The 19,249-nt window shown below is 39.7% G+C and overlaps 2 protein-coding genes across 9 annotated transcripts in view; one reads left to right on the forward strand and one right to left on the reverse strand.

Moving 5' to 3' along the window:
• TOM1L1 (target of myb1 like 1 membrane trafficking protein) overlaps positions 1–19,249 on the forward strand; it is a 54,085-nt gene that overhangs the window by 24,553 nt on the left and 10,283 nt on the right. For all 6 annotated transcript variants that reach the window (XR_014238409.1, XM_082371886.1, XM_082371885.1 and 3 more), the window contains 4 exons: positions 7,846–7,979; positions 12,469–12,529; positions 12,913–13,030; positions 14,334–14,430. Coding sequence is in view for 5 of the 6 variants with exons in the window: in XM_082371886.1 (XP_082228012.1) it covers positions 7,846–7,979; positions 12,469–12,529; positions 12,913–13,030; positions 14,334–14,430 (410 nt within the window). In the remaining variant the exon portion in view is untranslated. The remainder of the gene's footprint in view (positions 1–7,845; positions 7,980–12,468; positions 12,530–12,912; positions 13,031–14,333; positions 14,431–19,249) is intronic.
• The window catches only part of COX11 (cytochrome c oxidase copper chaperone COX11), a 54,812-nt gene that overhangs the window by 16,714 nt on the left and 18,849 nt on the right, over positions 1–19,249 (reverse strand). The gene's annotated exons all lie outside the window — the stretch shown is intronic.

The following is a 19,249-nucleotide window of genomic DNA, read 5'->3' on the forward strand; positions in this document are numbered from 1 at the left end:
GAGCTGCTTTTTCTAACTTTTTAACTTATATAACAAAAGGAAAACTTTGTTTTTTGTACTACTCACAACCAGCACTTCTGACACCAAATGTATGGGTTTTTTTGCCCACACTGACTGATTCTCTGATGCCAGCTGGGTGTCTTAAAATTAAATTCAATTCTGACATTAAGTACCCAGAGTTAGCATCAGATCCCACAGGTTAAGGGCTCGGTCCCACAAGGCTGCCCCACTTCAGATGCCCTTTGCAAGTTTAAGTCTCCCATACTTCTGACCAACAGGCTATAAACCGGGGGTTCCCACAACTCTCTCCTCAGGTTTGATAATTTGTGTGAATGGCTCACAGAACTCAAGGAGACAATTACTTATATTTACTGGTTTGTTATAAAGGATGTTGCAAAGGATGCAGATGAAAAGCCAGGTGAAGAGGTACAAAGGGTGAGGTCTAGAAGGGTCCCAAACACTGAAGCTTCTGTCCCTGTGGAGTTGAGGTGCACCCCCGTCCCAGCACATGGGTATGTTCACCAACTGGAAGCCCTCTGAACCCCAAAGTTTATGGATTTTTATGGAGGCTTCATCAAGTGGGCATGATCAATTAACTCTCATCTCCAGCCTCCCTTCCATACTTGGAGGATGGAGGATAGGGCTAAAAGTTCCAAGCTTCTAATCATGTTTTAGTCTTTCTGTTGACCAGCCCCCATCCAGGAGCCCATCAAGAGTTGCCTCATCAGAACAAAAGATGCTCCTATCACCTGGGAAGTTCCAAGGGATTTAGGAACTCTGTCAGCACTGGGGGGCAAAGATCAATATGTATATTTCTTATTTCGTATATAGGTCGTAGCCATTCAGATGTCCCAGCTGCATCTCAGTACCTTGTTCGGGCCCCAGGCTTTGTCTCCTGCCTCTCAGGGTTATTAGAGATTGACAGATGGGTGCCTTTCGGGCCCTTGTGCCTTTATTGCCTCTCATATCTTTGGATCCTATTTGGATTTAGCCTTTGAGGACTTCTTATGCTTCCTTGAAAGTTTAGGCATGCACATTAAAATATTTTTAAATTGTATCCAATATTTTTAGGTATTTTGTTGTCAAAAATATTTTCAGGATATTGAGTACAGTGCTGTGTTGAAAATCAAGAACTATATAGCTTTTTTTTCTTTAATTGAGGTAAAATTCACATAACATTAATAAAAATGTTAAAACATTTTAAAACATAAACATTAAATTTTATGTTAAAACATAAAATTAATCATTTTAAAGTTTACAGTTTAAAGTGTACAATTTAGTGGAATTCATGTTCACAGTGTAGCCATTTCCTCTATTTAGTTCCAAAACATTTTCATCATCCCCAAAGGAAACCCTATACCCATTAAGCAGTCTCTCCCCCTTCCTGTCTTTGCCCAGTCTCAGGCAACCAGCTATCTGCTTTCTCTTTCTGTGTATTCATTTACCTATTCTGCATATTTCATATAAATGGAATCATAAAATATGATTCTTTCACTTACTATAATGTTTTCAAGTTTCAACCATGCTGTAGCACATTTTATGGCCCAGTATTCCATTATATGGGTATACTATATTTTATTTATTTATTTACTTATTAGTTGATGGACATTTGAGTTGTTTCTACCTTTTGGCTATTGTGAATAGCTGCTGTGAACATTCATGTATAAGTTTTTGTTTGCATACCTATGGTCTTTTGAGTATATACCTCAGAGTCGCATCACTAGGTCATATAGAAACTCTATGTTTAACTTTCTGAGGAACTGCCAAACTTTTTTCCACAGTGGCTGCACCATTTTACATTCCCACCAGCAACACACAGGGTTTCAATTTCTCCACTTCCTTGCCAACACTTGTGGTTTTCTGGAGTTTTTTTAGCTACGTAGTAGGTGTGAAGTGGTATCTCACTATAGTTTTGATTTGCGTTTCCCTAATGACTAATGATATTGAGCATCTCTATAGCTTTCTAAAAGGGAGACCAGATCATGTTGTTCCTTGCTGGAAACCCTCCAGTGGCTTCCCATTACACTTGGAATAAAACCCAACTTTCTTACTCTGGCCACAAAACCTCTCCCAGTCTGCTCCTGCCCACCTTTCCTTCCATAGCGCATGTGTCCTCAGTCCAGCCACAGCGACCACCTTCCTATTCCCTGGACACACTGAGTTCGTTCTTGTCGGGGAGCTGTTTCACCCTTGACTCTCATGCTTCCCCTGTCTTCTAATGGCCAGCTTTTTCTCATCATTCCAACTTAGTATGTTACCTCCTCGGAGGGGTCTTCACTGGCTCCCCAGTCTAAAGTCAGCACTTTCTTTTTCACCCCCTTTTCATTCTCTGCCCAGCACACTGATGCTTTTCCTGCATGTTTGTGCAGCTGTCATTGCCTTCTAGAATGGATGCTTCACAGGCTTGTCCTGTTTACTGCTCAGGTTCCGCTCCCAGAGCAGTGCTGCACAATGTAATCATTCAACAAAAATATCTTTAATAAATTAATGGATTTTTCCCTTGATTTTATGTGGTTTAAAATTAAAATCTTGGGACTTCCCTGATGGCACAGCAGTTAAGAATCTGCTTGCCAATGCAGGGGACACGGGTTCGATCCCTGGTCCGGGAAGTTCCCACATGCCGTGGAGCAACTAAGCCCGTGTGCCACAACTACTGAGCCTGTGCTCTAGAGGCTGCAAGCTACAACCACTGAGCCCGCGTGCCACAGCTACTGAAGCCCGTGTGCCTAGATCCTGTGCTCCGCAACGAGAGAAGCCACTTCAATGAGAAGCCTGCGCACCGCGACGAAGAGTAGCCCCCACTCGCTGCCAACTAGAGAAAGCCAGTGTGCAGCAACGAAGACCCAATGCAGCCAAAATTAATTAATTAATTTAAAAAATAAAATCTTTATCCTTGGTATCAGTTAGAGATTTTCCCTTCATTTATCTTTTTCAGTTATATGGCTGGTTGTCCAAATAACATTTAGTAACAATTTATACCTTCTCCACTGATTTCAAATACCTCTTGTATCATATTCTATATCCTAATGCAAGGATGTCTTTCCAGAGGCTGTCCTCTTGGTTTGATCTGTTTGTCTATCCCTGTGTTGGTATCATACTATTTAAATTGCTCTGTTTTCATGCCTTTTAGGGCTTATCAGTGAAACAGATGGCATGCTCCATTTGGGTAATTTGAAAAGAATTTAATCAAGGTACTGTTTATTTAGTGAGATACCACAGGGTTCAGAGAAACCACAGGAGCAAGTTTGTTACCCTGGCCTATTAGCTAATACCCCTAGGCATAAATAGGCAAGAAGAAACTTTTGCCAGAACCCAGTGGGCAGAATATGAGGAAGGCAGCCTTGAGAGTAGTGGTGCCTTTGGTGGAAAGAATGAAGATAATAAATATCCAGACCTCACTCTCCTTCGCCCTCCCATTTCCTCCCTGTGCATCCTGTGGGTTGAACCCAGTCAAAAGCTAGAGGGCAGGGGACCTGGTGGTATGCCCGCTACAGGCCAGCCCCCAGGGCACACAGCAGGGTAGAGAGTATGGATGGTGGATCTGGAAGGCAAAAGAAAGGTGTGCAACCGGTAGGAAAAGTCTCCGCTCAAAAATTTCTCGGCTCTTCTTGTACATATACTTTACCAGTGATCACAGTCTTATATGCAGTTTGTTAACATTAAAAGCATTTCCTGTTTTGTCTGTTGGCGCATACCTTCTGGCAGCTGTTCTGTGTATTTGAAATGCGTTGTCTGTTTCCTTCTGTCTGAAATCTGGTATACTTATTTGGAATCCCCTGTCTGTTCCTCCGATCTGTGCCGAGCGGTTAGATCCCGAAGCCCTCCTTATTCTCAGAGCTCCTTTCTCTTTGTTAGATTCTTAGGCAATAAAACTATTTTGGTGAAAGACACCTTTCCCAACCACTGTGTTGCTCCTGGACTTTGAACTTCATTAGGGGCAGAGACAGGATTTCTTTTAGCTTGCCAGAGTGGTGTGCGAAGATTCTGAGGCCACATCTAGTCTAATGAGTGTTGCGATGAGTTAAAAGTATCTGTTCTGGTCACAGTAATGAAATGTTGCTGCACGTTCTTGCATTTGCTTTCTAGGCGTTGTGTACTTGTCTCTGAATCACCTTACTCTTACCTTGAGTGGCTCACCACCCATTTTAGTCTTGTTTTTGCCTAGACGCAGTAGGACAATGAAAGAAGAGAATGTTTTAGTCTTCTGTAGAATAAAGTGAGCTCCAATTTTGAAAGCACAACTAGAAAAAGCCTTACTCTAACTTATTAGAGACGTTTCAAATCATGTGAATCTAAAATTTGGTCCTGTGAGAATAATTGGTAACCAGTTGAGAAAAAAAACCTGAGAGTAAAATAAAAAGTCATCTGCCCTGACCGCTCTTACTGTCTTTCCCATTCGGAGACTTGTAAGGTGTTAAGAGTGGAAGGGACTTTCAATGCGTTCTATCCAGTATAGCACTTGTTTCTCATTTTGAACCCAGGACTGACTTTCTAGCATAGGTGGCTAACCTATTGTCTGTTCATGTGGGTATATATTAGCTCCTGAGCTAGAGTGGAAGCAACTTGAAGGCAGTAACCAAGACCTCTACTTTTAAATCCATACAACTATGCACATTTAGAGTATATGTTTTGTGCACTGAGTGAGCTTATCAAATGTCTGTTAAATTGAATAGATTGATTCTCTGTTGAAGAATTAATGATTGAGGGCAAAAGAAGGGCTAAGGAGTTACTGAAGATGTTTACAATATTTAGTTGGGAAAAAGAGTTGGAAGTTAATGATTTTCTGGAGGATTATGTTAACAGGTAACTTGTCATTCATTCAACAGAGGCCTGTAAAAGAAAGAAGAAACTGTATGAGCAAGTTATGCTGAGGAATGTTTGGTTTCAGGGTGAGTGGGGGCAGTTTTGGTTTTGAGTATATAGGGACGTTCTCGGGGTCTCTTGCTATCTTGGTAGGAGGTCCTGGGAGAGAGGAGATGTGTAATAGCAGTAGTGCCAGACGTATTATTTCCAGAGAAGGCTGTTAAGCAAACACATTTCTTCCTGTTATTACTTTTTCAAGGGATATGTTCAGATACTTTTGTTTTTCCTTTGATTGAGTTGCCCTGTGTTGGTGAATGTGGGACAATTGCAGTTGAAGTTGAAAGTGTGGAAGAATCTTCTTCCTCAATTCCTGAATGCTCTGCGAAAGAGTGGGAGCCATCTGGATGTCAGAAGAGGAAGCTCTTAATGAGCTCCTTTTTGTTTTGCTCCAAAGACTTTTGAATTGATTGTTAGAATCACTTTAGCTCAGAAGCCTGCCTGGGCTTTGATATGGTGTAAAGGGAGGCGATTCCAGGGCCTCTGTGATGGGCATATGCACCAGCAGCTGTTCCTCCGTATTTTAACTCGTGCCCCCTTGCTCCCCACATCCACAGCCCTGCAGGTGCCTGCTGTGGTGAACTTCTGACCCATCCTTTTGGTCCATGGTACTTGATCTGTGCTGTTTCCAGGTGGCTTGGCCCTCCTCTGAGACAGACATCAATTGCAAAGATCAGAGTGGGCTGGCTTTTGAAGAGGTTTTTCAAATTCTGTTTTGCAAACCTGCTGAGAAATGTGGTGCTTCTTTCATGTTTCCATTCCATCTGTCTCTTGAGAGGGCAAAGGGACAGTCTTCATGTGACCGGGGGCTGTTGGTGTTGGCTGCAAATTCATTTCAAATTACTTTCTACATTTTTGTCACAGGCATCTAACAGCCATTGTATTTCCTTGATCTTGACATTGTTCTAGCCTGTACACTAACGCAGAACAGAGGCAAAGTTCTCGTTCATCATGGGGTTATAACCAAATGCTTCTTAGTTTTTTCCTTTTTTTTAAAAAAAAAAAAAAATTTATTTATTTAGGCTGTACCGGGTCTTAGTTGCGACATGCAGACTTCTTAGTTGTGGCATGCATGCCAGATCTAGTTCCGTGACCAGGGATCGAACCCAGGCCCCCTGCATTGGGAGCGCAGAGTCTTACCCACTGGACCACCAGGGAAGTCCCAGGAATGTATAATATTAGTTTGCTAGTTAAGCTGCTAGTGACACCTCCTTAGGCAACCATAATACATTCATTGACTACCCTGTATGCCATACGTGGGTTTCAACTGCATCATTTTCTATTCTAACAACAACCTTATAAGATGGTTGTTATCCTTGTTTTATAGATAAAAAAGTAAACTGAGGCTAAGTTTTAGCCAAATGCCGTATCAGGTATGTAGATGGGAGAGACCTTTGGTCCACTGAGTCTAAAGTCTTTTCTCTTTGTGCTCTACCAGGGGATCATAAGTGACTCAAATTTAGCAACTACCTGACTTCGTTTTACTAGGATATGGCCACACCCATTTGTTTACATATTGTCTGTGGTTACTTTCACCATGGCAGAGTTGGGTAGTTGCAACACAGGCTTTGTGGCCTGCAAAGCAGAAAATATTTAATATCTGGACCTTTAAGAAAAAGTTTGCCAACTGCTGCAGATAGTGACCACATCATTAGGAACCGGGACAGTTTTTCTGGTTGCACAATGCGAGTATGAAAACCTAGAGTCTGTCATCTGTCTGTCTCACTTTTTTTTTTTCCTTTCCCTTTTCTTCTGTCTTCTAAATACTTTTGTTAAGATTTTGTGGAGGTATGGTAGCCTTTATCTCTGAGTCTAAATGCCAGCTAGTAGTGGTTTGATTTATTTATTTAGAGATTTCCTGTTGGAAATCTTGTGATAGATTGTTTGAGATTCTAAATGGTTTTGTGAAGTGTAAGTTTTTCAGCAGGTGTGTCTTTTTTTTTTTTTAGGTCTGTCTTTCTTGAGGGAAAAGATCAGATAATGTAATAGTGCTATGATTTAGCAAGTTCTGCTGCTTTCATTTTGAAAGGGGAGCTTCCCTGTGTTCTTGCCTGATGTTAATGTATTATTACATGGACAAATTCTAGCCAGAGTGGGTTTGAAGGAATATTAATACCAGTTTTATGCTCCTCAGGCTTACTGGAGGTGTGCCTAAGAGAAAGTAAGCTGTAAGATAGCAGTTCTCAAATATCAGTGTACATAAGAAACACTTTGAGATGCTTGTTAAAAAATGTAAATTCCCAAACTCTCAGCCTAGGCAATTCTGAATCAGTAGGTCAGCTGTAGGTGCCTCTGATGCTTATGAGAAAAAGCTGGTTTGGGGAGTGGAGTCTTGTGTAATACAGTGATTCCAGGCAGTCCAAATAAAAATGGCGTTGATGACTAGTTTTTTAATCCTGCTTCAGTTTACCTTGGAATGTGATGTTGTAACTATAAACGTTACATGTTTAAGTAAAACATAATAAGAAAATTATACTGCTATAATTGCATTTTAACTACTTCTTTCTTCTATTACCACAAATAACAACAATAGCATTTTATGTTTTCTGTAGTGCTTTATAGTTATATAGTTCCTCATTGTACACATCTCATTTGATTTTCTGTCACTCCTTGAGGTAGATGTGTCAAGTAGTATAGTTTTCACTTGTCAAGTGAGTAAACAGATTTAGAAAACAAGTGGTTTTTTTTTTTCCTAACACAGCACAGCTAATAAGTAGTAAACCTAGAATTCCTGTACACCACTTCTGATTTCTAGTCCAGCATTACATGCAATGTACATTCTTGTCCTTACAATGCCTATTTTGATTTTTAGAGGAAAATATTGTTCCGATATCCTTCATAGAGAAAGGATGAGCTGCCCACAGTTAAATACTTTGGTAATCTCCCACAGGTGACTCAGTGTGGGGGTGGTCACAGTAGTATACAGATGGGCAAATCAGTTGTTTTTTTAGCATGGAAGAAGAAATCTCTCTCCTTCTTTGACAGAAACTTCATAAGACAGGTCGGGAGATGCAGGAGAGGATCATGGACCTGCTCGTGGTGGTGGAGAATGAAGATGTCACTGTTGAGCTAATTCAGGTGAACGAGGATTTGAATAACGCCATCCTTGGATATGAGAGGTGAGCAGTGGCACACCGTCTCCGACCCTCCTCCAGTGCTAGTTTAACCTCCAGGTACTCAGGGTTCTTAGAGTGCCTGCAGGTGAGCACTCAGAAAGATCAGGAACAAGTTCTGGGCACGGCCGCCTTCCTCCCAAGATAGGGAGTCCTGGTCCTGCTCTTCTGGGAGTGTGTGATATGGCTTGCAGGAAGGAGCGTGTCCCTGAGCAGTGTGAGGGGCATTCATGGGCAGTGTAAGCAATGCTCACGAACTGCCCTGGGAGCAGGGCCTGGATCTTAATCACGGAATGTTGTCCGCACTGAGCACATCGTAAGCTCTCAAATAGACCAATGCCATAAAACGAAGCGTCGTAGTGAAAGTGAGGTTTACCCTAAATTTGAGGTGGAGAACAACATGGAAATGGTAAAGAGAGGAGAGGAGGATATTTATATGGAGAAAATAGTCTACACAAAACCAGAGTAGCCAGTGAGGCTGATCTGTATATGAACACAGATTTTTTTTCTAAATTCTGTTCAGAAAAGTATGAAGGCAAAAATTTTAAATACAGTCATCCCCTGATCTCTGTAGGGGATTGTTTCCAGGAACCCCCCCCAAGGATACCAAAATCCACAGATGCTCAAGCCCTTTATGTAAAATAGTGTAGTATTTGCATATAACCTATGCACATCCTCCTGTACACTTTAAATCATCTCTAGATTACTTATAATACCTAGTAAATGTAAATGCTATGTAAACAGATGCTGGTTCATGGCAAATTCAAGTTTCCTTTTTAGAACTTTCTGGAATTTTTCTTTTTCGAATATTTTCAATCTGAGGTTGGTTGAATCCTCAGATGCGGAACCCACAGATACAGAACCTGTGGATACGGGGGTCGACTGTACTCATAATTTTGTTTCTAACATTTTAGTTTTTTTCTAAACTTTTTTATAGTCGTGATCATATAAAGAACATATACTTTTGTTTCTCCCTTGATTTTCTTTGCTCTAAAACCAGTATTTTTGTATCCTATGTTCTTAAATGCTTTGGCTAAACCATTATTATTATTATTATTATTTTTAATAAATTCTATTTATTTATTTATTTTTATATTTATTTTTGGCTGTGTTGGGTCTTCGTTTCTGTGTGAGGGCTTTCTCTAGTTGCGGCAAGCGGGGGCCACTCTTCATCGCGGTGCGCGGACCTCTTCACTATTGCGGCCTCTCTTGTTGTGGAGCACAGGCTCCAGACACGCAGGCTCAGTAGTTGTAGCTCACGGGCCTAGTTGCTCCACGGCATGTGGGATCTTCCCAGATCAGGGCTCGAACCCGTGTCCCCTGCATTAGCAGGCAGATTCTCAACCGCTGTGCCACCAGGGAAGCCATAAACCATTTTTTTTAATAGCTGCATAATGGTCCATGTTTCTCTCACAGTTCACTTATTAGGCATTTAAGTTGTTTCCAAGTCATTTATTCATACATCAAAGTAATAGTCTTATAATCTATTGTAATCTATAGTCAAGCCTATAGTCAGGAAAACACCTTCAATCAAATATATAAATATACACACTTGGAAAGTGAAATAAATGCAGTGAATAGGAGGTCTATTTGGTGAGAATAACAGCCAGACCTAATCCAGGTCAGAAAAAGGACAGGAAGGCTTCTATGAGGAAGTACCATTTAAGCTGGGAACTATGGGATGAGGAGGAGTTGACTAAACCAGGAGCAGGTTAGAGCACATACGGTTGTGAAGGTATGGGAAGGTACAACAGGCCTGGGGAGAGAGCCGGCACCTAGAACCCGGCCCCAAAGACCGGCAGCATGCTTCGATTGACAGGTGGCTTTCTCCTCAGTCTTAATGAAAAGTGCTATATACAAACATAGCTTTAGGCAAGTCTCCTGGTCTCTTTCCAAACCTATACCTAGGCCTTCCTAGCATAGAAATTCTGGAGTCTCTGAGATTCCCCCAACTTTTTCTAGATGCTTGTTTCAAATAGGAGTTGTATTGGCATTTTGGGTAGGGCAGTTTTCCCTTATGTGACCCCTACCTGCTAAATATCAGAGGTTTTCCTCCGAGTTACAGTGACATTTCAAGACACCCTTAGGGGAACCATTTCTGTTGAGAATTCCCTGGAATTAGTGGCCATATTTCCCACCAACAGATGAAGAATGGGACCAGTGTGACATAAGGGAAGGAGGTGAACAGGTCCGGATTCAAATCTTGCTGATGATTTTGGACAAATTGCTTAACTTTTTTAAGATTTGGGTTTTTTCCTGTTTATTAAAGAGGATAATACTACCTATTTGGAGAGGGTTTGTTTATTTTATTTGTTTGTTTCTAAGAATTAAATGCCATAATGTATATTAAAGCACCTAGCTGGGTGCTAGCACATTAAATATTAATTTCTTGTCCTCCTCCTCTTCTTGTCCCAGTGAGCCTTTTAATTTATTGTCTAGACTTTTTTTTCCCCACTCATCATGAATGAACCAAGAGAATCAGGGAAGCAAAACCCACAGCTGCGAAATAAGTTCTTTCCCTCACTGTCTCACTGTCAGGGAGAGTGGCCGTTCTGTGAAGAGGCGACAGGGCACCAAGGGAGGGATGTGAGCCCTGTGACCATGTTCCCTTAGCCCTAAGCAAACCTTGCCCTTCGGTTTTTTTTGTTTTTTTTGTTTTTTGTTGTTTGTTTGGTTTTTTTTGGGGGGGGGTTGGTATAAATCTTTGTAAATGGGAAGATATCTAAGGAAAACCATATGGTTTTCAGTAGAGTGCTGACTCATGGTTTTCATTTTGGAGAATTCTATTACAAACCATAAGACCACTTACTAAAAGCTTCCTCCAAGGGGGAATGTGTGTTTATCTGGTCTCAATATCAGGAGATTGGATTATTTCTGTGAACAGCTTTTTCTGATTCAGCTTTGAACCAGGGCTGCGTTCCTTTTTGGAGGCTCTAGAGGAAAATCTTTTCCTTAACTTGTGCAACTTACGCCACTTTCCTAGGCTCCTGACCCCTTTCCTCCATCTTCAAAGCCAACGTTGTCTGGTTGGGTCCTTCTCACATCGTATCCCTCTCGCATCCTTCTTTTGCCTCCCTCGTCCACATTTAAGGACCTTTGTGATTACACTGGGCTCATCTGTGTGGTCCAGGATAATCTCCCTATTAAAGTCCACTCACTAGCAATCCACTCCATATGCCATCTAACCTAACATATTCACTGTTCCATTGATTAGGATGTGGATACCTTGGCAGGGGAATCATACTGCTTACCATGCTTACCACAGTCTGCCCTCTGTTCCCTAAAGATTCACATCCATCCCACAGGCAAAATACATTCACCCTATTCCAAAATCCCCAGAAGTCTCCACTCATTACATCCAGGGAATAGTTGTGCAAGTAAGGAAACAGAAATTGTTACTCAAGGCTTGATTTGTGAAGGTTGTTCATACCTTGCACATAACTAGCTAGCATGCAAGAAGCCAATACCATGAGTAGATGGAAGAAGCAGCACGTGTGTTAGAAAGGGGAAAATCCTTAAACCTAAGCCATGTTTTAATTCAGTGTAAGCTTTTAGACTTGAAAGTGTTTAGGTTCATGGAATCGATGTGTCGTAATAGTAATACTATGTATTTCTAAAGCAACTTTTAGTTTGCAAAGCATTTCCACATTCGTCCACCTGTATTATCTGTCTGTATCTTGCCCTTGAGAATAACTTTGAGGAAATGGTTCAAACACTGCTATTCTCTTTGAGTAGATGGAGAATTGAGGATCATATATATCGTCTTATAACTACTCAATAATAATACTGACACTTGTGCCTTGGATTTCTGCCTTCAGCTTCACTATTCTTTGAAACCTATTCACTTATTTATTTATTTAACTGTTCCTCCCTTACCCACAGTGTACGAACAATGTAAAATTAAAACAAAGTTGTAAAAGGTAATATTGTTAGGTGTCAAGTGTCTTATAAAAATGAAGATTAAACAGTGAAAATATGTTAATTGTAGGTGAATTTTATGGAAAATGATCATTTTTGATAATTTTGGCAGAATTAGAAACAACTCAAATATTTGAGAATAAGGAGAATATTTATGTATGTGATTCATTAGGTTAAGTATGCAACCACTAAAAGTTGTATTTCTGAATAACTAGAAAAATGATCTGAACATAATGGAATTAGAATACAGAATTATGTAAAGTATAATTTCAACTAAGTTTAAAATAGATTAACTTACAGAAAAAAATACCAGAAGGAAGTACTTCATAATATTAATAGGAACCATATCTTGATGATGGAATTATTCATATTTGTAATATTTGTCCATTTTCTCATAGTTTTCTTTAATGGCATTATTACTTTTATAAACTGGGAAAAAGTTATTAAAGTACTTTATTGGGAATTGGGGATGAGGCTGATTATTCCTAAATATTTGCACATTAATAATTTTGTTAAATATTATAGCATTTTCATATCTGTTTTCTTTTAACTACTTGCATTTTGTTAATTCAAACAGGTTCATTCGAAACCAACAAAGGATTTTGGAGCAAAATAAGAACCAGAGGGAAGATGCCAATGTAAGTAAATAGAACTGTTATAAAATAAACAATTGAAAATTTTATGAATTCTACAGCAAGGAGCAAAGCTTATATAAAACAAGTCTTAAAAAAGAGGAGACATGCGTTAATGATTTGGACTGGTTTTAGTAGTGTAGAGTATCTGCCTTAATAACTCATTTAGTTATTGCTTAGGTCATAAGAAGATTCTCTAATTAAGCAGGGACCCATGTCAGTGGTGAGATGTGATTAGTACTAGCATTGTCTATTGAATGGAGAGTTCTCTCTCAGGATACTTCCAAATAAGATCTTCCTTTCTCCAAAGGAAAGTCTGGGGAGAAAGCTGTGACAAACTGCCTGACACAGTTTTTTCTAAATTGTGTTTTTGTTTGCTTTGTTTTCAGACTTCCACTGAACCTTCTGCCCCGTCCTCTGATCTCCTTGACCTGAGTCCCAGCCCTCTGATGCATAGGGCCAGTTTGGGAGAACTAAACACCCTGAATGCTCAGCTTTCAGACTTAAGTAAATAAGCACATGGGCCTTTTCAGACCAGCGGAAGAGCTTGATGAGAAACGGTTCTCCTTGGTTTCTTGATTAAATGGAACCTGAGAAGAACTGAAGTCAGTTTGAATATCAGAGAACTATATCAGGAGATTTAATTACTTCTTGACAAATGGTTGGGTTACACCCATTACAGGAATGGGATGTGTCTGAGGGAGGAGGTCCTTGAAACTCATCCCACTGGCTTAGTATCTCAAGGAATTCGCCTGGCCTGCTTATAGAGCTTGTTCAGCTCCATGGCCAATACTTAAACCTACTCTGAACCCACTCGCTATTATCTTTGGGTTTCTCTGCCATACTACAGCATCAGGAAAGGGAATATTTGATGCATATAGAGAAAATCAGGAATTATGAGGCCTCATGGTGGCGAAATGTAGAGGGCACATCACAAGCTTTTGAGTCAGAGAAGTCCAAGTTGAAATCCCAGTTCTGCCACCTCTTAGCCACCCACCTTAGAGACTTTCCTACTTTATAAAGTGGGAGCAATTGTTGCTTTAATGGTTTTCTGTGAAGGTAAATGAATGATGTTGCACTGTAGGCTTAGGGTTACCTACCTTATCTGTCTTATTTGTTGTCTCCTATTATCCTTCCCAAAGAGTTTTGGTAAATTACAAATAAAGATGATGAAAAATGCTGAAATCCAGAATTTTCTGCCAAATTAAAATCAGTTTGTTTTCCTTTTATGTAGCAGGATTTTTTAGAATCAGAATAGTCAGTATCACTCAATTTGTGGTTTTCTTATTACTTACCCCATTTTTAAAATGTTGGCTGCTTGCTTGGACCAGTGGGATGTTTGGAGTCCATTATATTGAAGAGTTTTCTTGAGTTTTTATCAGGCATTTTCAGAGCAGGGGGGAAATAATTATTCTGTTTGGGGTGTCTCATGATTATGGGAACTTGAGAGTTTGGAGAGGTGAGGGTAGAGCTCTATATATGCCATAGCTTTTTACTTCTGTGCTTGACAGGATAAGACATAAAATCCCTTCCATTCTGAGTCAGCTTGGGATTTTAGAAAACCCAACACAATAACGTTTGCTACCTTTACAACGTCCTCTTTTTACAGCAGGGAATTTCTCTCTTTCCAATTGCCATAAATGATGTTTTTGAATTTCTGTTTGAGGAAATCCCACGATTTTACGGTGACAGAACTATCTCAATCTTCTTAATTTGGTGGGTTTTTTTTTTTTTTAAACAGTGGAAAATTCAACAGAACTGATGGACAAAATGTTTTAAAGCCAAGCAATAAGTACATTTTGTGTTCTAGATTTCAGCTCTCCAAGTCCTGTTGTAACAAACAACTTGAAACCCAGTCTTCATCCACAGGTGGATTTGCTAGCCTCAGAAAACACAGAAACACCCCTGTAAGTATGTCAGTAATACTCCAGAACTAATTCCATCTCATTCTGATTCCTCATATTTAAGAAAACATGACATAATAGAAAAGGTAGAGACTTAGGAATCATACATAACTGATACAGAATTTCAGTACTGCTTCCTATTAGCTGTGTGACCTTGGATGAGAAACTTAACCAGTGTGAGCCTTCATTTCTCTTCTAAGAATACTCTCTAGGATTCTTACAAAGATTCTGTGCAATGCTGTATGTACCTCCTAGTATAGCACTGAGTACATAGCAAGCCTTCCATAAATTCTGTTTTCTCTTATTTTTTTAGTGGTAACAGGAGGTAGGAAAAATACAATGACAAAGTGGGGGAACAGAAACGGCCGCACAGATTGCAGAGCACTTGCTATGTGGCAGGCACTTTGCTGACCTGTTTTTATTTATTGCATTTAATCTTTGCAAAAGTTCTTGGATCGGTGCTGTTATCATTATTCCCATTTTATAGGAAAAAAGGCTGAGGCCTAGGGAATAGAAGTTCATGTAGCGATTAAGTAGCAGGTCTGATGAACTGATAGTTCACCAAAAAAGAAATACAAATGACTTAGAAACATATTTTTGCTCAGTGATGCTCAGCCTTACGTACAGTTACAGAAATATAAATTAAACTGCAATAAGACTTTTTTTTAACCTCACAGATCGGCAATAGTCTACATGTTTGTTAACATGCTTTATTAACTGTGGAGAGACAGATACTATCACAAAATTGTGCAGTTTTTATGAGGGGCAAGTGGCAATATCTATTAAAATTATAAATGTATTTACCTTTGAACTTGCAGTCTAGGAATTTATGCTCATTTATGCAAAATAAGGTCTTTACAAGATTATTCTTGACAGTATTTGTGCAATAGCTAATAATTAGAAACAACTCAAGTACCCTTCAGTTTGGGGAATGGTTAAATAAACATCTACACAATATATTATTATACTTCTGGAGAAAAAAGTAGGCCCTCTATGTGAGGGACAATCACCAATGTATTTATTATTAAATGAGAAAAAGTGCAAAGTAGTGTGTGTATACTATCTCAAATTTGTGTAAGCAAGTGAGAAATAATATATGCTAATATTTGCCACTCTTTGCATAGAGAAACATAAGAAAGATGCAGAAGAACCTAAAAAAAGCATGGTTACCTAAGGTCAAGAAGAGGCAGGATGGAGCAAATAAACAGCAAAAAAATAAACAGAAGTTAGATTTGCCTTCCATCAAAGCCTATTATATTCTTTTTTTTCCTTTTAAATATATGTATTTTAGGTAATAGGCAATACATTTCCATGATGCAGATATCAAAGCAATATAAAAAGATGTACAAGGACAATACTTGATCTCATCCCACCCCCATCCTGCCTCTTGTGCTCCCTTGGGTCATACCTGCTCCCACCCGGGGAACCCCTTTGTTAGTTTCTTATTTATCCTTCCAAAGTGTCTTTAGGTAAATAGCAATATGAATTCTTTTTTCTCCTTTATTAAATAAAGGGCGGCATACTGTGCATACTGTTTTGAACCTTGCTTTTGTTTTTCACTCAGCAGCATGTCTTGGCTGTGTTTTTATGTCAATGGACTTAGATATTTTTTAGTTACTTTTCTATATTAAAAAGGAGAGGGCAGACTGAGGAGAAGAGAAAGGAGAATCAAACTGGGGAAAACAAAAAAAAAGAAATGTGTAAGGAAAGAAGAGAGAAAGGAAAGATTCATGTGCTGGGACATGGCTATCTCTTGACACCAGGTTGGGTCATTACCTTAGCTTGACTCCCTCTGGTCTTGACTGCTGTGATGCAAGTAAATGTTGAAATGTTGTAGGCAGAACTCCAGTGAAGTTGCTTAGTAAATAAGCAACTGGTTATTGCTTAAATAAGCAAGTGGTCTGCAGTAGCTGATTCTGTTTTCCTTTATTCTGCAAATCTTGTTGGGAAAGACTGACCATAAAGATGAAATCCCATTACAAAAAATGTCTGTATAAAACTCACACGAAGATCAAATCCTAGCTAATAGCTGCTTAGTTTTGTGGATCTCATACTCTAAGGTGCATAAAAATCACTTGAGTGACTATTAAACAGTAAAATTGCTGGCCCCTAGAAACTCTGATTCAGTAGCAAGAATCTTTAGTTTTAAAAGATGTCTGTGGGGAACCATAAGGCATTGATCGGCTGATCATTAGAAACCCTGTTAGGATTGTCTGCCCAAGTTCCAGATATCAAAATAATTATAATAGTTCTTAGAATTCACTGGAATAAAAGATAATGTGTGACATCTATATTTTGTTTTCTAGACTATGTCTTTTGTATCTATTTTTTCTGATTTTCAGAAAAAGCTTATATTGATACATGAGTGAAAGTATCACTAGTCAGTTTTTTAGTGATGGAAATTGAAGCGCTAAAGTTCACTAGTCCAATTTTTTTTTTTTTTTTTTTTTTTTATTTATGGCTGTGTTGGGTCTTCGTTTCTGTGCGAGGGCTTTTTCTTGTTGCGGCAAGTGGGGGCCACTCTTCATCGCGGTGCGTGGGCCTCTCATGATCGCGGCCTCTCTTGTTGCGGAGCACAGGCTCCAGACGCGCAGGCTCAGTAATTGTGGCTCACGGGCCTAGTTGCTCCACGGCATGTGGGATCTTCCCAGACCAGGGCTCGAACCCGTGTCCCCTGCATTGGCAGGCAGATTCTCAACCATTGCGCCACCAGGGAAGCCCTAGTCCAATTTTTTAGTGATGGAAATTGAAGCGCTAAAGTTACCTAAGGCATGAATCTGGGTTAAATCATATGCCAAAGATTACATATGAGTGGCAAAATCAGCCATCAAAATATCTTACGGTCTTGAGATTTTTCCACCTCTCTGTGTTTGCGGTTTAATTTATCATCACAGAACAAATGAGTGATGGAATTATTCATAACAGAAAGGATCCCTGAAAAGCAATGATGATGATGGGATAAAGTCACAGGTCATATTTATAGCCCACTTAGTATCAGGCAATAGGCTAAGAAGAATAAGAAATGCTTACTAATTACTTACTAGGGCTCCCTACAGGCCTATGAGATAGGTACCCCCAGTATTCACTGTACAAGTGAAGAAACCAAGGCTGCCAACTAGTGCAGAAAGGATTCAAATTCAAGTGGATCTGATTTCAATACCTGCTCTCTTTTTTTCTTTCTGCACTTTAATTTTATTTTAAAAATTTCTGTATGGTAAAATTGACCCTTTTTTTGTTTGGTGTACAGTTCTATTTATTTTAACATATATACATAGATTCATGTAACCACCCCCACAGTCCGAATGTAGTATGGTTCATTATCCCAAAAAACTCCCTTATGCTATTATTCCTTTATAGTCACACACCCCCATCCCCAACCCCCAGCAGCCACCAGTCTGTTCTCTATCATTATAGTTTGTGACAATAGCATCTGAATAGAGTCATACAGTATGTGATATTTCTAGAAAAGTTTATGTAAAATTATTTGCTTCATGTATTTGAAGCTCTGTCTTTAAGTGCATTTGCATTCAGGATTGTTGTCTTCTTGGTGAATTGACCCTTTTATAATTATGTAATGTCCCTCTTTATACCTTGTAATTGTCTTTGCCCTCATGTTTACTTTGATATTAATATAGCCACTCTAGCTTTCTTTTTTTTTTTTTTAATTTATTTATTGATTGATTGATTTTTTTGGCTGTGTTGGGTCTTCGTTTCTGTGCGAGGGCTTTCTCCAGTTGCGGTGAGTGGGGGCCACTCCTCATCGCAGTGCGCAGGCCTCTCACTATCACGGCCTCTCCCGTTGCGGAGCACAAGCTCCAGACACTCAGGCTCAGTAGCTGTGGCTCACGGGCCCAGTTGCTCCGCGGCACGTGGGAACGTGGGATCCTCCCAGACCAGGGCTCGAACCCGTGTCCCCTGCATTGGCAGGCAGACTCTCAACCACTGCGCCACCAGGGAAGCCCCTAGCTTTCTTTTGATTAGTGTTCACATGGTATATCTTCTTCTGCCTTTTCACTTTTTTTTTTTTGGCTGCGTTGGGTCTTCATTGCTGTGCGTGGGCTTTTCTCTAGTTGCGGCAAGCGGGGGCTACTCTTCGTTGTGGACCACGGGCTCTAGGCACGTGGGCTTCAGTAGTTGTGGCTCGCGGGCTCTAGAGTGCAGGCTTAGTAGTTGTGGCACATGGGCTTAGTTGCTCTGCGGCATGTGGGATCTTCCTGGATCGAACCTGTGTCCCCTGCATTGGCAGGCAGATTCTTATCCACTGCGCCACCAGGGAAGCCCTGCCTTTTTACTTTTAACTTAATTAGTTGAAGTGAGTTTCTTATAGATAACATATGGTTGGGTCATGCATTTTTATGTATTTTAATAATTTCTGTCTTTAATTGGTATGTTTAGACCATTTACATTTAATATGTTTGGATTTAGGTCTAGCATTGTGTAATTTGCTTTCTATTTGTTCCCTTTGGTGTGTGTGGGTTTTTTTTTCTGTTTCCTCTTTCCTTCATACTTTAGGTCATTTGAATGTTTTCAATATTCCATTTTATCGTGATTTTGTATCTTTGTGTAGTGTATATATGGGGAGGGGAGGAATGGTTGCTCTAGGAATTACAGTTTTTTTAGTGTACTTAAAACCAGTATTTTCCCACTTGAAGTGAAATGTAGAAACCTTATTATCATACAGTGCTCCCCTTTAATAATATAAATTATAGTTATTGTATGTATTATGTATTAAAAAAACCACCACCAGACAATGTATAATTATTATACGATTATTTTTCCACATTATTACATTATTTTTCCATAATGTAGTTTTTGCTTGCAA

Source organism: Balaenoptera borealis (genome assembly GCF_965194805.1).
Source record: "Balaenoptera borealis genome assembly, chromosome: 20".
NCBI classification, from domain to species: domain Eukaryota; kingdom Metazoa; phylum Chordata; class Mammalia; order Artiodactyla; family Balaenopteridae; genus Balaenoptera; species Balaenoptera borealis.